Below are 19,697 nucleotides of genomic sequence, written 5' to 3' on the forward strand. Positions count from 1 at the left end.
ATTTACGAGCAACTTTCATAAATGTGTAATTGGTTGATTATATCTGCCGAGGTGATTTTGGAAGACGAGAAATCAGGAAGGATTTCTCTTAAACAATTGATAGTTCTGTTGTATCTATAGGAGCTACTCAATGTTGTTGTACTGTTAATCTTTGCAGATGCGTTTTGTTTTGAACGTTGAATAGATTCGTAAACAGTAGTGGGAGCTGCTAACTCATCTGAACTATCGGCAGAGCAATTAAGATTGTCATCACTATTGCTATTATCATTATTACTTTCGTTATTATTATTAGTGTCTTGAAGGCGTAGAAGCAACGAATGGTTGGGAAGTAGAAAAATTAAGGGAGTATACGTACTCGCTTTCGATTTTGTTTTGGCATTTTTATTTCTATTATTGTCTTTGTAGATGATTGAAGAAATTCTTTTTTTTGACTGTTCTAACATAATAAACGATACAATTGTAGATTCATTTTTTTCTTTCATCTTTACTATTGCTTTTATTGCTTTACTTTTTTCAAGGATAATATTTTTGGATTTCAAAGCAATTTCATCATCTGTCATTTTTATTGAATCCTGTTGCATTTCTGCTGTTACTGGTGCTGGTTTTTTAATCGATTTTGCATATCAAGCTGTTTGTTCTGATGGTCCAAGCGACGAGCAGTGCTTTGATAATTGGATTTAAGTGCTGATGAAGAGGCAGTCACCAGAAAACATGAGGTTTCAATCGAGATGCTGCTGGGAATCGCTGTGGAATCTGCTGCAAGACTGATGGTGTTGGTGCTGAATGGAGACGCATTTCCACCATCCTCATCGGTTTCAATGAGCCCATCAGCTACAAATCGGCTCCAGCATGTGATGCACATCCAGCATAAAGCTCTGCTTCTCGAAAAGTGCTGTTTTGTTCTTCACCAACGAAACATCATTGGAAGAAGATAGGCCCAGCATGAGATACATAGGAGGAGCATGGAGCTTTTGGACACACTATTCAACAATAAGCCCACTCAACACCTCAAACACACGATTCCACCCAAGGGTCAAAGCTGTGATCTCCCAGATGGACATGATAGCCCCAAGGTTTTCTTTGAATAAAGGCGACATCGAGATTATCACCAGCCCAGAGGTGTTTTATCAGCAGTTGAAGGAAAAGGCCAGCCATGCCCAGGAAAGGATATTTCTCTCGTCTCTCTACATTGGCAAGAACCAGAACGAGCTTGTGGAGTGTTTGCGACAGACGATGATCGAAAAACCCAACTTGAAGGTCTCCATCCTCACTGATGCTTTGAGAGGCACTAGAGAAGCTCCCTCAAAGTCCTCAGCTTCTCTATTGGCAAGATTGTACAAGGAATTTGGCAACAGAATTGACATCAGAATGTACCACACTCCGAATCTTACTGGTTTGAAGAAGTATCTTATCCCCAAAAGACTCAACGAGGGCTGGGGTTTGCAGCACATGAAATTGTATGGATTCGACGATGAGATTATATTATCTGGTGCTAACCTATCATCAGACTACTTCACCAACAGACAGGATCGTTACTATGTTTTCAAATCAAAGGATCTAACAAACTACTATTACAATATCCAAAAGGCAGTCGGCTCTATCAGTTATAAAGTGGTTTACGAAGATAGCGACAAACAGTTCAAACTAACCTGGCCAACTTCAAACTTCACTTCAGAACCTCATTTGGATACTAAAAGGTTTGTTTTGGAGTCAACGTCTTTGCTAGAGCCCTTGATCAGAAAGAAAACAATTGGTGATTACGAAGAAATGATTACTGACGAGGAGTTAAACAAATCAGAAACAATTGTTTATCCTGTATCACAATTCACACCACTATTGAATCCTGATGCTTCAACTGAAAAACCTATTGTCTTGCGATTATTGTCGTATCTCGATAACCCCAACATTCAATGGACTTTCACTGCTGGCTATTTTAACATGCACAACGACGTTAAAAGAAGATTGTTAAATGCTACTTCTATTGGCAATGTTATTACAGCTTCACCCGAGGCTAATGGCTTCTACAAATCAAAAGGAATCTCAAAATACTTGCCTCCTGCTTATTTGTATCTTGCTCGAACATTTCTCAATGAAGTCAAAGAAGCCAAAAAAGAATCCCTAGTATCGGTTATGGAATGGAAGAAGGGAGTGGTGAACACTCCCAATGGTTGGTCTTATCATGCTAAGGGCTTATGGATCAGCGACCCAGATGATACAAAACCATGTATAACGATTATTGGTTCATCAAATTACACCAGAAGAGCTTACTCTTTGGATTTGGAGTCCAATGCTGTGATTGTTACAAAAGACGAGAATCTCAAACAGCAAATGCAAAATGAGGTTGACAACATAATGCAAAATACAAAAAAGTTGTCTATTGAAGATTTTGAGAAAGACAACAGACACATTTCTAAAGGAGTTATATTAGCCACAAAGCTTCTTGGAAATAAACTATAGTAATAATAAAAAAAGAAAAGAAAAGAAAAATTAATGAAATTATGTGTATAAAATATGTTATGAAATTGTAAATATACAAAGCTTTTTTATTTTATTTTATTTTTATTTTGGAAAAATTTGTGTTATTTTAATTTTAAAGAAAAAATCAGTGTATAAAAATTGATATACGATATTTACACTATTTTTACTAATAAAGTTGATGTCATTTATAAATAAATTGTAAAAGTATAGAGAATATATTTTTCTTATCTTCTTTAAAGTATATTGTTAAAAAAAAAATGGAATATTGTTAGAATTAATAAGGATGGAGAAAAAAATAAAAATAAAAATGCTAAAGTTTAGGTAATACATTTAATGCCAGTTGTATTCTGGACATGAGGTTTCTGGAAGTTCTCCTAAACTTCTGAAGCTAGAGAAATCAACTGTTTCCTTCTTCAGGGAAGCGAAAGAAGTACCATCAGCGTACATTGGGTCAAATTGTTTTCCATGTTCCTTCTCAATGGCAAAATGTTTCTTAACCATCTCTCCAACAACAGTTTGATAGTAAACAACACCTCTTTCTTTTAATGGATGTAAAAATCCAGTTGAATAAACACCTTGATTTAAATTTTTTTGAGTCAATTCACATAAATCAAAATCTTCAATTTCAACTTGTTGCAAAAAATCAACAAATTCTTTTTTCTCTTTCTCAGCCAATCCTTTTTTAGTATAGATATCATATTGTAAAACTGTATGAGTTGGTGTAATTGGCAAAACTCTGATGGAGTACCATGCTGGAGAATAGCAGTTGATACCATTGGTTGGATAGAGATAAACCCATAAACCATCAAACTCACCACCTGGATTAGCTTCTTTTCGAACTTCAGGAAGTTTTTTTTCAGATTTTCCCCAGGCAAACCATGATGACTCAACATCTGGATCAACCTCTTCTTTGAGAACACTGATGTCTTCTCTCACAATTTCGGCGTAATGACGACAGTAATTGGTCTTTGGAATCACTTTGTAAGTATTCATTTTGAATGCAGTGTTTAAACCTGGGTGAGCAGTTGGACAGTGATAACATTCTTGATATCCATCCATCAATGTTTTCCAGTTAAATTTGCCATCTAATTCGTATGACATATAATACTGGTAATCTGAAAAATTATATTCTTTCATTTCCTCTTGTAGGCCTAAATAGTATTCGTCAAATGGAATAGGTCCTTCTTTGACTAGGTTGAAGTTAACAAATATTAAACCTTGATCAGTAACAAAAGTGTGAATTGGAACCAAGTCAACTGGTTTGGTTAGATCAACCTTCTTAGAGGGTTTATGGTAAGCCTTAAAACTTGATTCACCTATTCTGATAATATAAAACTCAGTGCTCATGATATTAAAAAGAAAATAGTCCCCATCTTTACTGAATTTGTATTTGTGTGTGCAATACAACCACCCTTTGTTAAAGATCGATCTTTTTTCCAAATCAAAAACAGCTTGTGAGGTCCACCAAGTAGCAGGAAGAGTATGTTCTCCTGGTAATAATTTTTCAGCTTCACTGTATTCTGGTGGTTTTGAAATAGTGTAGGTTTTGGTTTGAGAAGCAACAGCAGCAGGCATTTTTGATTAGTTGTGAAATCGAGATGTATTGATTGAATTGATTCTTTATAAAGCTAATTTTTCTTGTGTGAAAGTTGTAATGGCCAGCATAAAATTAAGCTCCAAATTCATCATATTTATACCATTTCCTCAATCATTCCCCCACTACTATAATCAACATATATCAAGGCTCAAACTTATAAATGTTCACCATCTGAATCTAAATCTAAATCCAAATCAGCATTTGAATTCATTTAGAGTGTTGATCAATCAGAACTCCATTGCTTCCAGCCAATAAGGATCACTGTGTGATAAAGAAATATCTGCAAGCATCTCTTTTCCATTGATATCTCGGTTTATCAGCCACTAGATTGCATCTATCGAGTATCTAACAATCTTGCTTTACAATAACAGCAAGTCAAATTCTGTGCTATCTCCAGAATCCAAATTAGGCAGGTCAAATATATTCCAGCTTTCACTTACATTGGCCCGACAAACAACTCTAATTATTTCATTAAAATTGTATCTTCAAGACAGGTTTCACAGCAGTTTTCGAGTTCGGAATTTGTTTCTAAAAGAACTTGTTCTTTATATTTGTTGGTGAAAGAAGATTTTATGACTTGTCAGAGCTGAAACTTATGTCAAAACTTACAAAGCAAACAATGCACAAAACGACAGTAAGTAGAGGAAAGGGAATTAAATGCTGATTTATTCGAGATGGAATAATTGAGAGAACCTTTATGACAAAAAAATAGCATGGAAATATATTAACAGTGGCAAATTGAGATTGGGAATCAAAAGATAAGGAGCTTTATGTCATACGTTGAAGTTAACCAGAAATCCAAAGATCATTATTCTCAACTCATTGAGTAGAATTCAGACAAAGGTGGAAAAAAAGAAAAAAAAAAAATAAAACATTTAATTTTTGGCATTTAATTCCTCTAAACCTACTATTAATAAATATATACTTTTGCAGCTTTGTTTTTTTTTAAAAAAAAAGTAGAATTGATAAATTATAATATGTACATGAATATGAATTCGAATGGATAAGGAGAAATTGACTGATTAGTTGAGTCTTGACAAAAAGGCATCTTTTGTTCTAATAACAGTGTCTACTCTTCGTTTTTCGTCGTTCCAACGTTTAATTACTATTGTTTTCTTGCCAGGTTTGTTGGCTATTGCAAGAGTTTCAGGCAAAACAGGTTTGAGGTATTTTCTTCTCAACTGTACTATTTCTTTTCGGGAATAAAATGGTTGGTTAATTAATTGCAATATTTTTTTTTTTGTGTCAAGATTTATAATAGGATTTTTTACTAAGGAGTCTAGCTGAGAAATGATATTTTCCTTAGAAGAATCTTTTTCTTCTTTTGATAGTTTTTTATATAGCATAAATTTTGAGTCAAAATCAACAAGAGGATCAATTATATTAGATAATTTTTCGTAATTTTCTTTTTTGGTTTGAAAGTCCTCTTGAGTCAACTCTCCTCTTTTAACAGCTAGTTTCAAATCATATATATGGTTGAAAGTTATTAAACCAGATGCGTCTTCTAAAGCTTGCCCGTTTTTGCAATATCTTGAGAGCAAGACCAATCTATCAGTTATCAAATCCAAATCAGATTCAGAAAAGGATTCGCTAGTAATCAGAGACAATTGCTCAGCATACAATTTTTTTAGTTGTTCATTCTTCAATTGACGATTTTGTAGCTGATCGAAAATTCTGGAAGAATCTAAGTATTCCTTTCTTGACATATTGCGCTCTTCCTTTTCGGCTTCAATAGGATCAGTCAATAATTGGTAACCAAATCTTCTTACTCTTGGTTCCCAATGAGGAGTTGGCAATCTCAAGTCTTCCCTTAAAGCAACACCAATGAATTTTCTCTTTGGATGAAAAGGATCCAAATAGAAACGAACAAAACCTGGCTCTAGAGCAAAAATTGTATAATCTTTACCAATACCAACATTTTCGCCTGGGTAAAATTTGGAACCTCTCTGTCTCATAATGATTTCACCAGTTTGCACTAATTGGCCTTCATGTTTTTTAGGACCCAAACGACGACCAGCAGAATTAAAATTATTGGTTTTACCACCACCAGCTTTTTTCGTTGAAGTACGCACGAACTGGAGAGAGTCAAGGGCACCAGTGGCATTGTATAGTAGGCTGTTGGACAAAGGCAAGGAGGGACGTAAGCAGGATCTCAAGGTAGAACTAGACCTTAACATATCAGCCGAAAAGGTTTTATTGAAGACAGACATCTCGACAAAAGCTGGTGTATGTTTTTGGCTTTGCGATCAAGAACCAGACTCTTCGCCAATGATAAAACCACTTTTCACTGATTTTCATTTCTTTCAAACAGAGAAAGCAGAAAATATAAACGTGACCCCTCGTAAACAAGACAAACAACAGAAACACGCTGGTTGCAGCAGACCCCTACCTGCAGTACCGGAACATCCAGCGGACCAGCATTTACACACCTGTTATTTGGGAAAGGGAAGCACAAATCTTCGCTGAACCTCAGTTTCTTTGCCTTCTTCTTCCTCTCCTTCAAATTTAAGACGACAGCGACCGTCTCTTTTGGAAGATATAACTTCAGCTGGGTAGAATGTGGTTGTTTCGGGATATCGAGCCAACACCCTGCTTCTGTTAGGATAATTTTTGAGACTAGAAACATCTTGGGCTGAAGGTATTAGGATGATTTCTTTCCAGTCCACATCATAGACCTGACAGAAATTGTTGTCGTCAGGTTCAGGATCTCTGATTTTAAAATGAGTCAAATCAATCACTTTGGTAACTTCACACTGGATCCAGTCACTTGAAGTGGGTGTTCTCAACTTGTACGCCACCTCAGAACCAATCACAATGGGGGTTGATGTATTATATTGGGAAGTGAAGTAACTTTTCCCCTTTTTCACATTGCTTTTGGCTCTTCTGTTCAATGATATTGGTGCAGGTACTGCCTTGCCGCTCAAATTGTCTCTTTTACTTGTAGAGTTTACATCATTGTTGAAATCGCTGTCAATGGCATTGGTGTTGAGATTGTTTCCTGTGTAATTATAGCTGTGGCCAGTGCTAGTGCTAGCGTTATTGTTGTTGCTCCCACTGATACTATTACCGTTATTGTTACTGATATTGTGACCGTGGGTGTTATGGCTATTGTGAAGACTGTGACTATTGTGACTATTGTGATTATTGTGAGAATTGTGATTATTGTGAGAATTGTAATTGAGCTTAGTGTCACTGATATTTGTGTTTGGATTGAAATCGTTCTTGGAGAGCCCACCTCCTGGCATTGAATCGGATAGGCTGTTTCTTTTGCTTTCCATCGCCTCGTCGCCAGACTTGTAACTTGGACCGGTGCTGCTTCTGTTGCCAGGTAGTTTTGGAGAAGCAGAAGCTCTTTTGGCGTTTATCAATAGATCGACGTTTTCCAAGACAGTGCCCAACAATCGATCGCACTGATCAACGTTCTCCCTGTGTTGGTTCAACGTGGCAATCAAGTCCTTCAACCTGTCTGCTGGCGAACTGCTCAACCTGGCCTCGCTGGCCTCGATCGTCAAGGGATCCAACGAGTTGATCCTGTTGGCGGTAAACACGTCCTGCAACGTCGTGGTGATGATGTCCCATTTGTCCTCCAAGTTGCCTCCCATTTGTGTTGTCTCTGCCCCTGCGCTTCACCCTGAGTTCATCTCTTGCTTTGCTCTCTCTCCAGGCCCAAGCTACTCCTCCACCACAAACACCGCTGGAAACTGCACCTGCACCGTCACGTGCCGCTGTGGGAGCGAAAAAAAGTGAGTGAAATGCTGAAAATTTAATTCTTCGCCTGTTGGTCCAAGACTGAAAACTTTCTCAGACTGTTATTGATTGTGATAGACGCTTTATTCAGAATTGAATTGGGCATCATAGTCAACCTTATCATCCGTACAGGCGCCAACTTATTTATCTCTTGTTATCATTTTTATTAATTTACTTGGTTCTACTGAACATGTCTGAGGCAATGGATATTGATGACTACTCGAAGGACGAGCGTGATCGTTCTCGTTCTCCTGTTCGAAGAGACTCCCATGATAAAGGCAGAGATTTTTATGACAAGGGAAGGGATTCCTATGAAAGAAGGGACAGAAGCAGGGGTGACTACCGAAGAGACAGAGGTTATGGTAGAGACAATCGTTCTTATGGTGGAAGAGACAGGTACAGTGGAAGAGACAAAGGTTATGGAAGAGAAAGATATTCTAGAGACAGACCTTATGACAGAGACAGAAGACCTGCACCATCCTACTCCAAATTCGGTTTATTTGCTGATAAGACCAACAGAAACTATTCCAAAAGTATTTTCATTGGTAATTTACCATTTGACTGCGAGTGGTCTCAACTAGAAACTCATTTCAAAGAAGGTATGTATTAATTGTGGGGGGTTTTTTTTTTTATAAATTGAATTAAAATAACTATAATCTAAAGGAAATAATTATAAAGTTGAAAAAACCCAACTAAAACACATTCAATCAGATTGATCATTACAACTGCAGAAAATAAGTAAAATAAGAAAAAAAAAAAAGATAAAATAGGAATAATCAAACTGTCTAATTTCTAATAATAAAAGAAATAGGTAAAAGAAACATTTATTATAGATCAAATCAACATAAAAAATTGAAAGTTGAAAATTAAAAATTAGAAATTAAAAAATAGACATTACAAGACAAAAAATAAAGATCAAAAAATAAAGATCAAAAAGTAAAAAGTAAAAATTAACAATAAAAATCAAAATAGCTATAATTTTTAATTTAATATTATTCTGCTTGGTTTTTCTTCTTTTGTGCTTTGACATTTAATTTTATGAGAATTGTTAAAAGTGTTTGTATTATTCTGCTTTGTTGTTTTCTTAATATTTTAGAATATTTTAAAATATCTTTATTGTGGTTCTCTTTTTTTGTATTTTCACTCAATGTTAATCTGATACAAAATAGTATAATTTAGATCTATCCGAGATGATTGTTGCGAGCTATCTTTTATTTTTATGCTTGTTTATTGTCACAAATTTCACAAAGATGCTTTTTGCGTTATTTTCGTTTTTTGTTTTATGATATGGTTATTTTTTTTCCTTAATATTGCATTATTTATTAATTGCAGTTGCTAACATACGGTATTTTAGTCGGTGAGGTTGCTAGAGCTGATATTGTTACATCCCATGGTGTTTCCAGAGGTATGGGGTAAGTAAAAATAACTGAAACTATTTTTTTTTTCCTTCTTTGCTTGTTTTTACTTGTTTTTGATTAAATTTTGCTAGAATACTAACGTCTTCAAATAATAATAATTATAATTTGATTTGTATTAGAACTGTGGAATTTGTTAATGAAGAAGACGTGCAAAAAGCTATTGACAGGTTCAATCATACCACATTTTTAGGCCGTGAAATCTTTGTTAGAGAAGATAATCCCCCTCCTGAACAAAGAGACAGCGGTCGTGATCGTTATAGTGATCGTTACAGAGAAAGAGACAGATATGATCGTAACCGTGATCGTGATCGTGGAAGATTTGGTGGAAGAGATAGATACGATCGTGGTGGTCGTGATGATCGCAGATATGATAGACATGACCGATATGATAGAGAAGGTGGCTCATACAACACTTCAAAAGGGTATGAGATTTTTGTTGCTAACTTGCCATTCAGTGTCAACTGGCAACGTCTAAAAGATCTTTTCCGTGAGATTGGCGATATCATTCGTGCAGATGTTGCTGAAGATTATAGAGGTCGTTCCAAAGGATATGGAACTGTCAGTTTTGCTACCAAAGAAGAATCAGATAGGGCGATTGAGAAATTCAATGGCCGTGAAGTTGAAGGCAGACAGTTAGACGTGAGAGCAAGTAAATTCAATCCACCAGACGAAAGCAATGATGAAGATGGCGAAAGAGACTTTGGCAGAAGGAGCTCATCACGCAGCCAATCATCCAAACCCAAAGATGAAGACGATTTCCCAGAAGGAATCAGAGGATTGGGAGAGAAGAGTAATACCATTTTTGCTAGCAACTTGCCATGGTCCACCTCTGATGATGATTTGTATGATTTGTTTGAAACTGTTGGTGTTGTTGACAAAGCTAAAATCCAGCTTGACTCGACTGGAAGAGGCAATGGGTCAGCAGTTGTTAGATTTGAACAAGAAGATGATGCTACCACAGCCATTGAAAGGCTCGACGGTTTTGAGTATGGCAAGCGTGATTTAAGAATTTCATATGCCTTGTTTCCACCCTCCAAAAACGATGTGGACACTGAAATCTAGTCGTTTACTCTGGAAAGGTCAACTGCTTTCCCAACAGTAGTATTTTTATATATGATTTCTCCTTTAGCCTTATAATGAAAACTCATCTTCCCCAAACTGCCGCATGCAACGACACGCTCCCAGCGGTCTGTACCAAAGATATGGTTCCGGTGCCACCGGAAGCGCCCCGCAGCCTGAGCCAGCTGGGGGGAAATGAAGGCTGATGCTGGGGTATATATAGCCCGAGCTGCTGTTGTAGCTGGAGTAGAAGAAGCAACTGCTTTGCTTCCTTAATTGTCATCTTTTTTGCACATTGCACCATATTATATTTCAATTTTATTACATTTTATTGGATTCCATTGTTGTCCTTTGGCTGTCTTTCCAACATGGTTGAGGCATCCGGTTTTGCAAAGTCCTATTGGGAATACTTCCCTGAGTACTTTTTCAAGGTGTTTTTTTTTGTTCTCATTGTTGGTGGTTTGGTATTGCTTCATTTAAGAAGAAGATGGTATCCAGACTTCAAAGAGTGGGTTGTGTCCAAGGTAGAATCTTGCCGAAACTGCTGTAATAATAACAACAGAACCAATTCCAGCTATTTGCCTGTCAGCGGCTTTGAAAACGATATTAATCAGGGTCTATCCTCAAGCAATTTCGATTTGGAATCAAATAATATCAGCAAACTGGATCTGAGGTCTGGTTTGGACGAACATTCCAAGAAACAAATATTGAAAATAATGAACGACAACAAGTCGCTATCGTTCGACCAGGCAAGATTATTCTATACCAGAAGAATAATGGCTGATAACGAAATAGCTCCTGATGGAACTCCTCTCGATCCGAGAGCTGTAACTTTCACTAATTTTAATAGCAACCTGAACCTATAGAAAGGTATACAGTGAAGCAAAAACTTCAATGATAAATGCACACCCTCACAATATCTGAAACCCTATAACCTTCTGCTTTATATTTTATATTATTTTATTCTTATCTGAATTATCTGGAGTATTTTTTTCTATGGTAATAAGTTCCAGTCAGTTTATTTTAAATCATTTATCAACTCCAAATCCTATAATCACTGCGTTTTTTAATCCCACCATATCGTTGCATGAACTCTAATGGTATCCCATTTTACTATCTATTAACAACTTCATTTATTCTTTCTGCTGATTTAATTATTATCGTTTGTGTGTGAATTCACTCACCACTTTTCAGATTTATCAAATTTATCAGATTTATCAGATTTCTCAAATTTCTCAGGTTATATAATATTTAATAAATCGTTATTAAAACAAATTGTTTTATTTTTTATGTTTTTCTCTTTGGGAATTACCAATTGATATTAAACCAATATAGTTTTCAATCAGAAAGCTTATCATTTATCAATAGAAGAATAAACAAGGGTTAATGTTCCTTTTATAACTTGTTTAACTAAATGCTCTGAGATTCAATTGTAAATTGAAAAAAGTTTAGAATAAAAGCTGCATTTATATTCAAGATGAAATCAAATAAGTTATCACCTTTAAAGGAACCATCCCAATGAACATAAACTCCAAACAAGTGTTTATTAAAATAATTTAGAAATAAATTGTGAGGTTGCCTGAAAAAAACAATAAATTAAAAAACCATCTTTAGTTTAATGAAAAACAATAAATTAAAAAGCTGATAAAAAATAACCATGATTTAGCAAAAAAAGATAAACAGATAGCAATATTGGTTGAAAAATAAAAATTGATTAAGAAGCAAAAACTGATATCTATAAGAGTTGATGAAATAATCAAAAAAATATTAGCACAAGTGAAAGGCACCTTGCTTAAGCACAACGGGATTTGATTTAAACAAACTAAGCATCAATTGTCTGAACTTGGCTCATGAGCCCTAAGTAATGGCTGTTATGTTCGATGATTGGATTTCAGGAGTTGATAACAACAGCATTATGATTACCTTCTCGTGCACCTTCATATAGTGGCATTTGCTTGGATTTAATTAAATTAGAGCAGCTAGGTTTTTCAAATTCATCTGTTCATCCGTTTTCTTATTTTATGTTAGCTTTTGCTTGCTAATAACATCTGAAACTGTTTTTATCATTACTATCATTATCAATTTTCATTGGACATGTCATTGATAATTGTTTTATTTTTTTGGGAATTTTTTTAAATAACCCCCTGCCTCAATGTTTCAATTTTTATTTGTTTTGGTTTCGTTAGTGGACCGTTCTTATTGTGCTACCATCATTAGTTGAATTTATGTTACGATGTTTGATTATTCTTAATGGCACAGTATCTTCATTTGGTTTTGGTTATTATGGTTGATAACCCTTAATGGTACAGTATTTTCGATTCGTTTTTTGAGACCAGGGTTTATCATCCTTAGTGGTGCAGTAGCTTCAGTTTGATTTCTGTTACGATTTTTGATCACTTTCAATGCTATGATCTCTTTGACCAGATTATTGTTGCTTTTGTTGATGGAACTATGGTATTTGCATTTGGTTTGATTTCCCATTCCATAAAAAAGATCGTTCATGATGTCTCTATGTAACATCTCTTGAAGTTTATATTCGTCTGATTTACTTTTGATGCTATAGTAAAGTTTTTCCATAATCTCACCAATCAAACTTTTTGGATTACTGTTGTTTCGATGCTTGGCCATTCTTAATGGTCTGATATCTTTACTTGGATATCTGTTATAAAGCTTGCACAATCTCAATGGTGCTGTTGCTTCAATCTCCTGTTGGTTATCATGTTTGGCCATTCTTAATGGTCTAATCTTTTTATTTGGATGTGTGTTGTGATGCTTGACCACTTTTAATGGTGGAACCATTTCACTTGGATCGTTGCTGCTTTTGTTGATGGAATTATCGTATTTGCATTTGGTTTGATTTCCCATTCCATAATAGAGATTGTTAATGATTTCTTTGTATAACCTTTCTTGGAGTTTATGTTTGTCTGATTTTTTTTCCACATTATTATCAAGCTTTTCCATAATTTCATCAGTCAGCTCTTTTTGAAGGGTTTTGTTCTGGATATAACAATAGTGTTTATTTTCATTAGTTTTGATTCTTTCATCATCTTTCATATCCCTTCCATTGTTCGAGGTTTCCTTTAATATTCCTTTATTTGGTTTTCTTCTATACGGAGGTAATCTTTTACACCCTGGGGCATCTTTTGTATGATTCATTTTATCAAAATACTTGACTTGATCGTATATTTCAAATTTCACTCTTTTGAATTTTTGGGAGAGTTTTGGAGGGATTTTTTGCTTATTGTTATCAGGATAATTATTATTAGGATAATCGTTATATCGAATTGTTTGTTGTAGTTTTTCGGCAAAAAGTTCTTCATCTGAGTGATCATCATATTCTTTGTTTTCATCCTTTAAATTGGGTTTTTCTTCATTTGAGCATATGTGTTGGACTTTCACATGTGCGTTGTCAAACTCATCAAATTTACAATTTTCTTGATGTTCTTTTGTGAAAGATTTATAAAATTTCAAATTTCCCAATTTTTTAAAGCTTGGAAATAATAATGATGCTGAAGATGGAGATGGAGATGGAGATAGGGATAATAGTGAGTATGATAATGAAGATGGTGCTGGTAATGAGGATGGTAATGATTTATTTTCAATTTCTTCTTTTTTGATTGAACCATTGTAATTTTTGACTGATTTAATACTTTTGATATTTTTTATTTGTCTTTGAAAAAAAGATTTAATTGAATTGTATTGTTTGGTTTCTTTAACTGGAGAAGCATCGTCAATGGTTGAATTGGTGTCGTTAGCATCTAATTTTTTGACCTTTTTGGATGATCTAAATGATTTAATTTTGATATTAATGTGATTTTTGTTTTCAGAATCATTTAAAGTTTTATTCTGATTTTGATGATTTTTGAGCTCATTTGATGGAGGTTTTTCCGATCTGGCTTTTGAATTGGAATCATTTGAGTTTGATTGTTTTTTAAAGTAGGAGATAGTATTATGTAAAGAATATGACATTTTCGGCACGATATTTGAGAAGATATTTGAGAAGAATTTCCTGATTGAATTTATATGGATTTGATTGATTAATTCTAAGGAACTAAGTCTATTGGTAATAATTATAGATAAAATGATATAAAGAAAATAAAAAAATGGAAAACAGCAATCTCTTCAATCTACATTCTAGAGAATAGTTTTGTGACCTGACGCAAAACCACAAAAGGCAGCAAAAGCAGCAAAAGCAGCAGAAACTGAAAGCAAAAACTCCACCACAACGGTTCTTTTGGAAATCCTTTACCAAGAACTTTATTTTTTGTGAGTCTGCTCAAAATTCTGGCTTGGCTTACGGAAAGAGGTAATATAATATGCTATTATTTGCAATGTAATAAAAGAATTGAAATGAAACACGATATTTCAAAAGGAAGATACAATTCTTTTTATATCTTGAGGACCGACTCTACAGCAACCACCTATAATTCGTGCACCATTTGTAACCCATGTTTTGGATATATTTTCCAATTTATATTGATCCAATTTCTCCTTTCCCAGTATTTCGGAATCGGGGCTCCAACTTTTTTTCACTCCATCGTAAATTTCTCCAGAATTGGGGTATATTGATATTGGAAACCCATCTGGAATTGCATTTTTAAGGTTTTTTATAAACGAAACTGAATTCTTTAATGGCAAACAATTGGATCCAATTGATATCAAATTACCGTCGTCAAAAAAGTTTTTGTTATTCAAATAATCAGTAACGAGTGAGATACTAGTTCCGTCAGCTAGATGGTATGGATCTTTGATACTAACCGATAATATATATGGTTTGTTAACACTTAGTTTTTGTTTTAAATCAACTTCAATTAGTTCAGTTAAAACTTTGATTTCTAAAAAATTAGGCATTGTTTCTAATATTAAAAAATCGCAATTTTTATTTAAAATTAACAACTTTAATCTTTCATAATGAAATTTTTTCAATTCGCCAATGCTGATGTCTCCATAATTTCCTGTATATTCAGAACCATCTGATAAGAAAGCACCATACGGACCGATCGAGCCTGCAATGAATAATGGCTTGATTGTTTTTTGGTTTTGAATTTGATTTTGAATTTGATTTTGGAGATATTCAATTTTGGCATTATTTGCTAATTCCACACTTTTATTAATAACATCATCACAGTTTTGTTTTACTGAGAAATATAATTTATCATATTGAATCAATCCCCTGATAGAAGTTTGATAAGTGGATGTTATAAGAATATTAGAACCCGATTTCAAATAATCCATATGAATTTCTTTAATTGTTGAAGGGTTATTTAATAGAGCAATTGTAGACCAAAGAGGGTTTGAAACATCAACACCTCTTTTTTCCAACTCAGTGCCCATTGCTCCATCAAAAAATAAAACATCTGAGGTAGTTCTCAATATAGTTGATATATTATTAACAGTCATATCCATGTTCACAACAAACAGCGATAAAGGATCAAGTTAAGAAAAATAGCTGATTCAAAAAGCAATCAATAAGCTACAAAAAATATCTCATCAATTTTTTTTATTTATTTTTTTTCCAACCCTTTTCTTGGTTTAATAGAAACTTTAAATGGTGCATATACATACTTGAAGGTTGAAACTTTAAATCACTAAAATTGGATGTAAAAAGATTCAATATATATTAGGCTGTCAATTATAAAGGATTCTAAATTTAAAGGTAGAGAAAAATATAAATAAAATAAAATAAATGAAAATAAAATAAAAATTGTAAATCACAAAAAGGAAGATAGTAACAAACAAAGAATATTTATATATAACAAGTTTTTCTTTTCTATACTCTACCACCTGGTAAGAAAACCGGTTTGACAGTGAGGTAAGAGTTTTGAGGAGTAGCAATACCAGCATAAGCATTGTACCAGGCCATAAATGCAACAATAACACCAAGTACACCTCCTGCTCTAGTACAGTTTTCATTTCTTGTGAAATCGCCGATGGTTAATAGCAAAAAAGTAATTGTTAAAAGGAAAAACATTCCAAAGAAAGCAACTGTTGACTTCATAGTGCAAACAGTGATCATGGCAGTAAATATTGTCCAACCTAAAAGATAGAAAGCTATGGCATTAGCCAACTCTGTCTCATCATCATATGAAGAAGCAATTCCAAATGCATCTGTTTGTATGGCAGCATATGACATCCAGAATCCACCATATGAAGACAATGCAGTTCCACCAAATGTGTTCTCAACAGCAATCTCCCACATTCCAGCACACAATTGAATAAATCCACCATAAAAGAAAGCCAAACCAACTACAACTTTTGGATTGTGTATACCCATTGCTCTAGCATTGACCATAGACAATACAAATGTAGTTAAAGCAAAAGCAGATAAACCTAAAGGACCTGGGTTAGCAAATTTATGAGTTGGTGGGGCCATGATACCTGGATACAACGAACCACCGAAAGCATTTAATAGTTCATCTTTTCTGACTTTCATGTTTCCAATATGAACAAATTCATTTTGAGCACCAGAAGTGGTAATAGGTTGGTGTTCATCACCAGAGTGAGAAATATTTTTTTCGACGTCAGACATTTCCTAAAGGATAATAGTGCAATTATAACAAAACAATGTAAAAAATAAGAACCAGTGTATTTATTAACCAAGGTTAGCTGAAATAATGTTACAAAGAAAGACGAGAGAACAAAACATCCAGCAGAATTGAAGAAATTTGTTTCTTTATATAACAAATGCTGCAAAATAAGGCCAAACAAAAAAAACAATTAAAAGAAAAGTAAAAGAAAAAAGTCATTAAGACCAGATAAAAAAACCACTTCAGCTCAATCAATGTGATCCTCAAATTTAACTTGTGCAAAAGAAAACTGAAGTGGAGTTGGATCATTTACCAAGAAAAATATAACGCAAGAAAACCTCTTAAATGTTAATAGCCTTGTGCTTAATCAAGTCTGGATCGTAACCGGGTATCAAAGGAAAGAGCACCCAAACCGAAACGAAAGTTGAAAGAGTTCTGTTGGCAGTATTACTTTTGTTAGCACTGTTGACACTGTTAGACTGTTGACATTGTTAGCATTGTTAGGACGGTTAGCACTGCGAGTTGAGTGAAGCCTTTGCTGGATATTTGGGCTTCTGAAAGAGAAAGGTTCTATCGAGAAGCCTGAGGGTGCGTGAGGTGAAGTGCGCGCAAGAGGGGTGCAGTGTGGGGAGGGGCAAGGGAGCTGGCGGGTCAGTCTATACAAGCTTATTGCTGCAATATGATGCATGTATTGTAGAAACAAGAGTTTGAAAAAGTCTTGTCTTGTCGTCATAATAGATGCTTTGGTGCGGAGACCGGGCCATATTGGTCGAGATCAATTAAATCGGTAGTCGGAAAGATCTGGCTATTGTTTTTGTTTTTGGTTGATGCTGGAAGGTTTTCTCTGTTTCTTTCTGCTGGGACCAAAAGTTTTCTTCCAGCTTGAAAGATTTGCTTGTTTAAATTTAATATCACCTCATAATTGATTTTTGCGTTCCATCGGATCAGATGCGTAATCACTAATGGCTTGAGAGAACAACTATAATTTGAAGCTATTTTGGTTGTTTTTTTTTAACATTTGTGCAAGACTGACTAACATAAACCATGGAATATATTAAGTTTGATATATTTAAGATTGAATGAAAGCGAAAAAATGTTGTATAATAAACAGTTTTTCCTAGTCTAAATCGAAAAAAGTAAAAAAATAAAAAAATGAAAAAATGAAAAAATGAAAAAAGCTATATAAAAAATATGTATGTATAGTAAAATTAAATTAAATTAAATTAAATTAAATTAAATAGAATAGAATAAGTATTTGTATCATTAGTAATCATCATATAATAGTTTGCTTTTTTTCTTTGTTTATTTTTTTTCCAGTAATAGCAGTTAGAATGTTGCATTTAAATATTTTGATATTATGATATTGGTATTTTGGTAGTTTCTAGTTTTTAAAAATAAAGCACGAAACAAAAGAAAAAAAATTGAGTTTTTAAATTATTTGAAGTAGTTTAGACTTATTTTTTTGATTTTGTCAATGGCCATGGTTTAATGGGTAAATAAGAGTTTTCGTGAGTAGCAATACCAGCATAAGCATTGTACCAGGCCATAAATGCAACAATAACACCAAGTACACCTCCTGCTCTAGTACAGTTTTCATTTCTTGTGAAATCGCCGATGGTTAATAGCAAAAAAGTAATTGTTAAAAGGAAAAACATTCCAAAGAAAGCAACTGTTGACTTCATAGTGCAAACAGTGATCATGGCAGTAAATATTGTCCAACCTAAAAGATAGAAAGCTATGGCATTAGCCAACTCTGTCTCATCATCATATGAAGAAGCAATTCCAAATGCATCTGTTTGTATGGCAGCATATGACATCCAGAATCCACCATATGAAGACAATGCAGTTCCACCAAATGTGTTCTCAACAGCAATCTCCCACATTCCAGCACACAATTGAATAAATCCACCATAAAAGAAAGCCAAACCAACTACAACTTTTGGATTGTGTATACCCATTGCTCTAGCATTGACCATAGACAATACAAATGTAGTTAAAGCAAAAGCAGATAAACCTAATGGAGCAGGATTGGCGAATTTATGAGTTGGTGGGGCCATGATACCTGGATTTAAAGTACCAGCAAATGCTTGCATGAATTCAACTTTGTGAAATTTCTGATCGCCAATATGTATGAATTCATTATTCTTTCCAGAGGTGGCAATCTTTGCAACGCCAAAGGCTTCATCAGAAGAAAATGCTCCTTCTATATCATCGTAGGTTGGTTTTCCTGAAGACATTTTGAAATAGAGTTAGTGGATTATTAAATTTGGGTATTGGATTGATAGTCAATAGTGTAGTATGTGTTATAATTAAACAAAGATTAGAGAAAACTATTTTATTTTATTTTATTTTATTTTATTTTATTTTATTTTATTTTATTTTATTTTATTTTATTTTATTTTATTTTATTTTTTTTTATCTACTGAAAACCAACTGGAATGAGTAGAGTAAAGTAAATTATGATTAAAAGAGCTGAGTAGTTTTGAAAAAAACAAAATAAAAAGATAAGAAAACAAAATAAAATAGGTAAAAAACACGCTATTCAATCTATTATATAGTAATTTGGAATTTAGTTTTATGTTGGTGAATAATTATCAAAGAAGAGATAAATTCAGTTAGATAGTTTAAGGTTTTGATGAAAAAAAATAAATTGATGTGGGAAATTCAATACTTATACAAATATATTCAACTAATCCAGTGGAAGATAAAGTTTGCAAAAAATCTAAAATAAAAAATTTTTAAAGTAACTTTAAATAATTTAAATTAACTTTAATTCATCTTAAAAGAAATGTTAAAAGTAAACTCGCTGCTTTTGGGCATGAAGAAAAAGACCTTACAAAGCCCACAGCTGGTGAACGGAGCATAAGGAAT

The 19,697-nt window shown here is 34.0% G+C and overlaps 12 protein-coding genes across 12 annotated transcripts; 4 read left to right on the forward strand and 8 right to left on the reverse strand.

Moving 5' to 3' along the window:
• Positions 1 to 2: 2 nt before the first annotated feature.
• Positions 3 to 560, reverse strand: ASCRUDRAFT_68021 (uncharacterized protein; the record flags this gene model as incomplete). The annotated part of the gene is made up of 2 exons (XM_020191466.1): positions 3 to 295; positions 356 to 560. 2 exons carry the CDS (start codon positions 558 to 560, stop codon positions 3 to 5), a joined length of 498 nt encoding a protein of 165 aa, XP_020050278.1.
• Positions 561 to 595: 35 nt separating this feature from the next.
• On the forward strand, positions 596 to 2,538 carry PGS1 (CDP-diacylglycerol--glycerol-3-phosphate 3-phosphatidyltransferase). Its single transcript, XM_020192400.1, has one exon. It carries the CDS (start codon positions 1,054 to 1,056, stop codon positions 2,455 to 2,457), a length of 1,404 nt encoding a protein of 467 aa, XP_020050279.1. The 5' UTR covers positions 596 to 1,053; the 3' UTR covers positions 2,458 to 2,538.
• Positions 2,539 to 2,660: 122 nt separating this feature from the next.
• ASCRUDRAFT_73701 (Bet v1-like protein) lies at positions 2,661 to 4,324 on the reverse strand. The gene has a single exon (XM_020192401.1). The coding sequence runs from the start codon at positions 4,051 to 4,053 to the stop codon at positions 2,809 to 2,811; it is 1,245 nt and encodes a 414-aa protein (XP_020050280.1). The 5' UTR covers positions 4,054 to 4,324; the 3' UTR covers positions 2,661 to 2,808.
• A 773-nt stretch (positions 4,325 to 5,097) lies between these two features.
• On the reverse strand, positions 5,098 to 6,285 carry MRP7 (mitochondrial 54S ribosomal protein bL27m; the record flags this gene model as incomplete). Its single annotated transcript, XM_020194315.1, has 2 exons — positions 5,098 to 6,190; positions 6,245 to 6,285. The coding sequence occupies 2 exons, from the start codon at positions 6,283 to 6,285 to the stop codon at positions 5,098 to 5,100; spliced, it is 1,134 nt and encodes a 377-aa protein (XP_020050281.1).
• A 222-nt stretch (positions 6,286 to 6,507) lies between these two features.
• On the reverse strand, positions 6,508 to 7,677 carry SGF29 (Sgf29p; the record flags this gene model as incomplete). The annotated part of the gene is made up of 2 exons (XM_020190221.1): positions 6,508 to 6,958; positions 7,370 to 7,677. 2 exons carry the CDS (start codon positions 7,675 to 7,677, stop codon positions 6,508 to 6,510), a joined length of 759 nt encoding a protein of 252 aa, XP_020050282.1.
• A 335-nt stretch (positions 7,678 to 8,012) lies between these two features.
• ASCRUDRAFT_68026 (uncharacterized protein) lies at positions 8,013 to 8,538 on the forward strand (the record flags this gene model as incomplete). The annotated part of the gene is made up of 2 exons (XM_020191467.1): positions 8,013 to 8,421; positions 8,486 to 8,538. The coding sequence occupies 2 exons, from the start codon at positions 8,013 to 8,015 to the stop codon at positions 8,536 to 8,538; spliced, it is 462 nt and encodes a 153-aa protein (XP_020050283.1).
• A 571-nt stretch (positions 8,539 to 9,109) lies between these two features.
• On the forward strand, positions 9,110 to 10,302 carry ASCRUDRAFT_68027 (RNA-binding domain-containing protein; the record flags this gene model as incomplete). Its single annotated transcript, XM_020191468.1, has 3 exons — positions 9,110 to 9,112; positions 9,155 to 9,234; positions 9,312 to 10,302. 3 exons carry the CDS (start codon positions 9,110 to 9,112, stop codon positions 10,300 to 10,302), a joined length of 1,074 nt encoding a protein of 357 aa, XP_020050284.1.
• Positions 10,303 to 10,886: 584 nt separating this feature from the next.
• On the forward strand, positions 10,887 to 11,135 carry ASCRUDRAFT_17259 (uncharacterized protein; the record flags this gene model as incomplete). The annotated part of the gene is made up of 1 exon (XM_020189471.1): positions 10,887 to 11,135. A coding segment is annotated over one exon (249 nt), but the record flags the coding sequence as incomplete, so codon positions are not given.
• Positions 11,136 to 12,546: 1,411 nt separating this feature from the next.
• Positions 12,547 to 14,268, reverse strand: ASCRUDRAFT_78940 (uncharacterized protein; the record flags this gene model as incomplete). The annotated part of the gene is made up of 1 exon (XM_020194317.1): positions 12,547 to 14,268. The coding sequence occupies one exon, from the start codon at positions 14,266 to 14,268 to the stop codon at positions 12,547 to 12,549; it is 1,722 nt and encodes a 573-aa protein (XP_020050286.1).
• Positions 14,269 to 14,466: 198 nt separating this feature from the next.
• Positions 14,467 to 16,028, reverse strand: ASCRUDRAFT_100890 (Homocysteine S-methyltransferase). The gene has a single exon (XM_020188519.1). It carries the CDS (start codon positions 15,703 to 15,705, stop codon positions 14,665 to 14,667), a length of 1,041 nt encoding a protein of 346 aa, XP_020050287.1. The 5' UTR covers positions 15,706 to 16,028; the 3' UTR covers positions 14,467 to 14,664.
• ASCRUDRAFT_73706 (acetate uptake transporter family protein) lies at positions 15,794 to 17,310 on the reverse strand. Its single transcript, XM_020192402.1, has 2 exons — positions 15,932 to 17,310; positions 15,794 to 15,817 (listed from the first exon to the last, which is right to left on the reverse strand). Exon 1 carries the CDS (start codon positions 16,826 to 16,828, stop codon positions 16,070 to 16,072), a length of 759 nt encoding a protein of 252 aa, XP_020050288.1. The 5' UTR covers positions 16,829 to 17,310; the 3' UTR covers positions 15,794 to 15,817; positions 15,932 to 16,069.
• Positions 17,311 to 18,280: 970 nt separating this feature from the next.
• Positions 18,281 to 19,224, reverse strand: ASCRUDRAFT_53302 (acetate uptake transporter family protein; the record flags this gene model as incomplete). Its single annotated transcript, XM_020191119.1, has 1 exon — positions 18,281 to 19,224. The coding sequence occupies exon 1, from the start codon at positions 19,061 to 19,063 to the stop codon at positions 18,281 to 18,283; it is 783 nt and encodes a 260-aa protein (XP_020050289.1). The 5' UTR covers positions 19,064 to 19,224.
• Positions 19,225 to 19,697: the final 473 nt, after the last annotated feature.

The sequence above is a fragment of the Ascoidea rubescens genome (genome assembly GCF_001661345.1).
Source record: "Ascoidea rubescens DSM 1968 unplaced genomic scaffold ASCRUscaffold_1, whole genome shotgun sequence".
Lineage (NCBI taxonomy): Eukaryota > Fungi > Ascomycota > Saccharomycetes > Ascoideales > Ascoideaceae > Ascoidea > Ascoidea rubescens.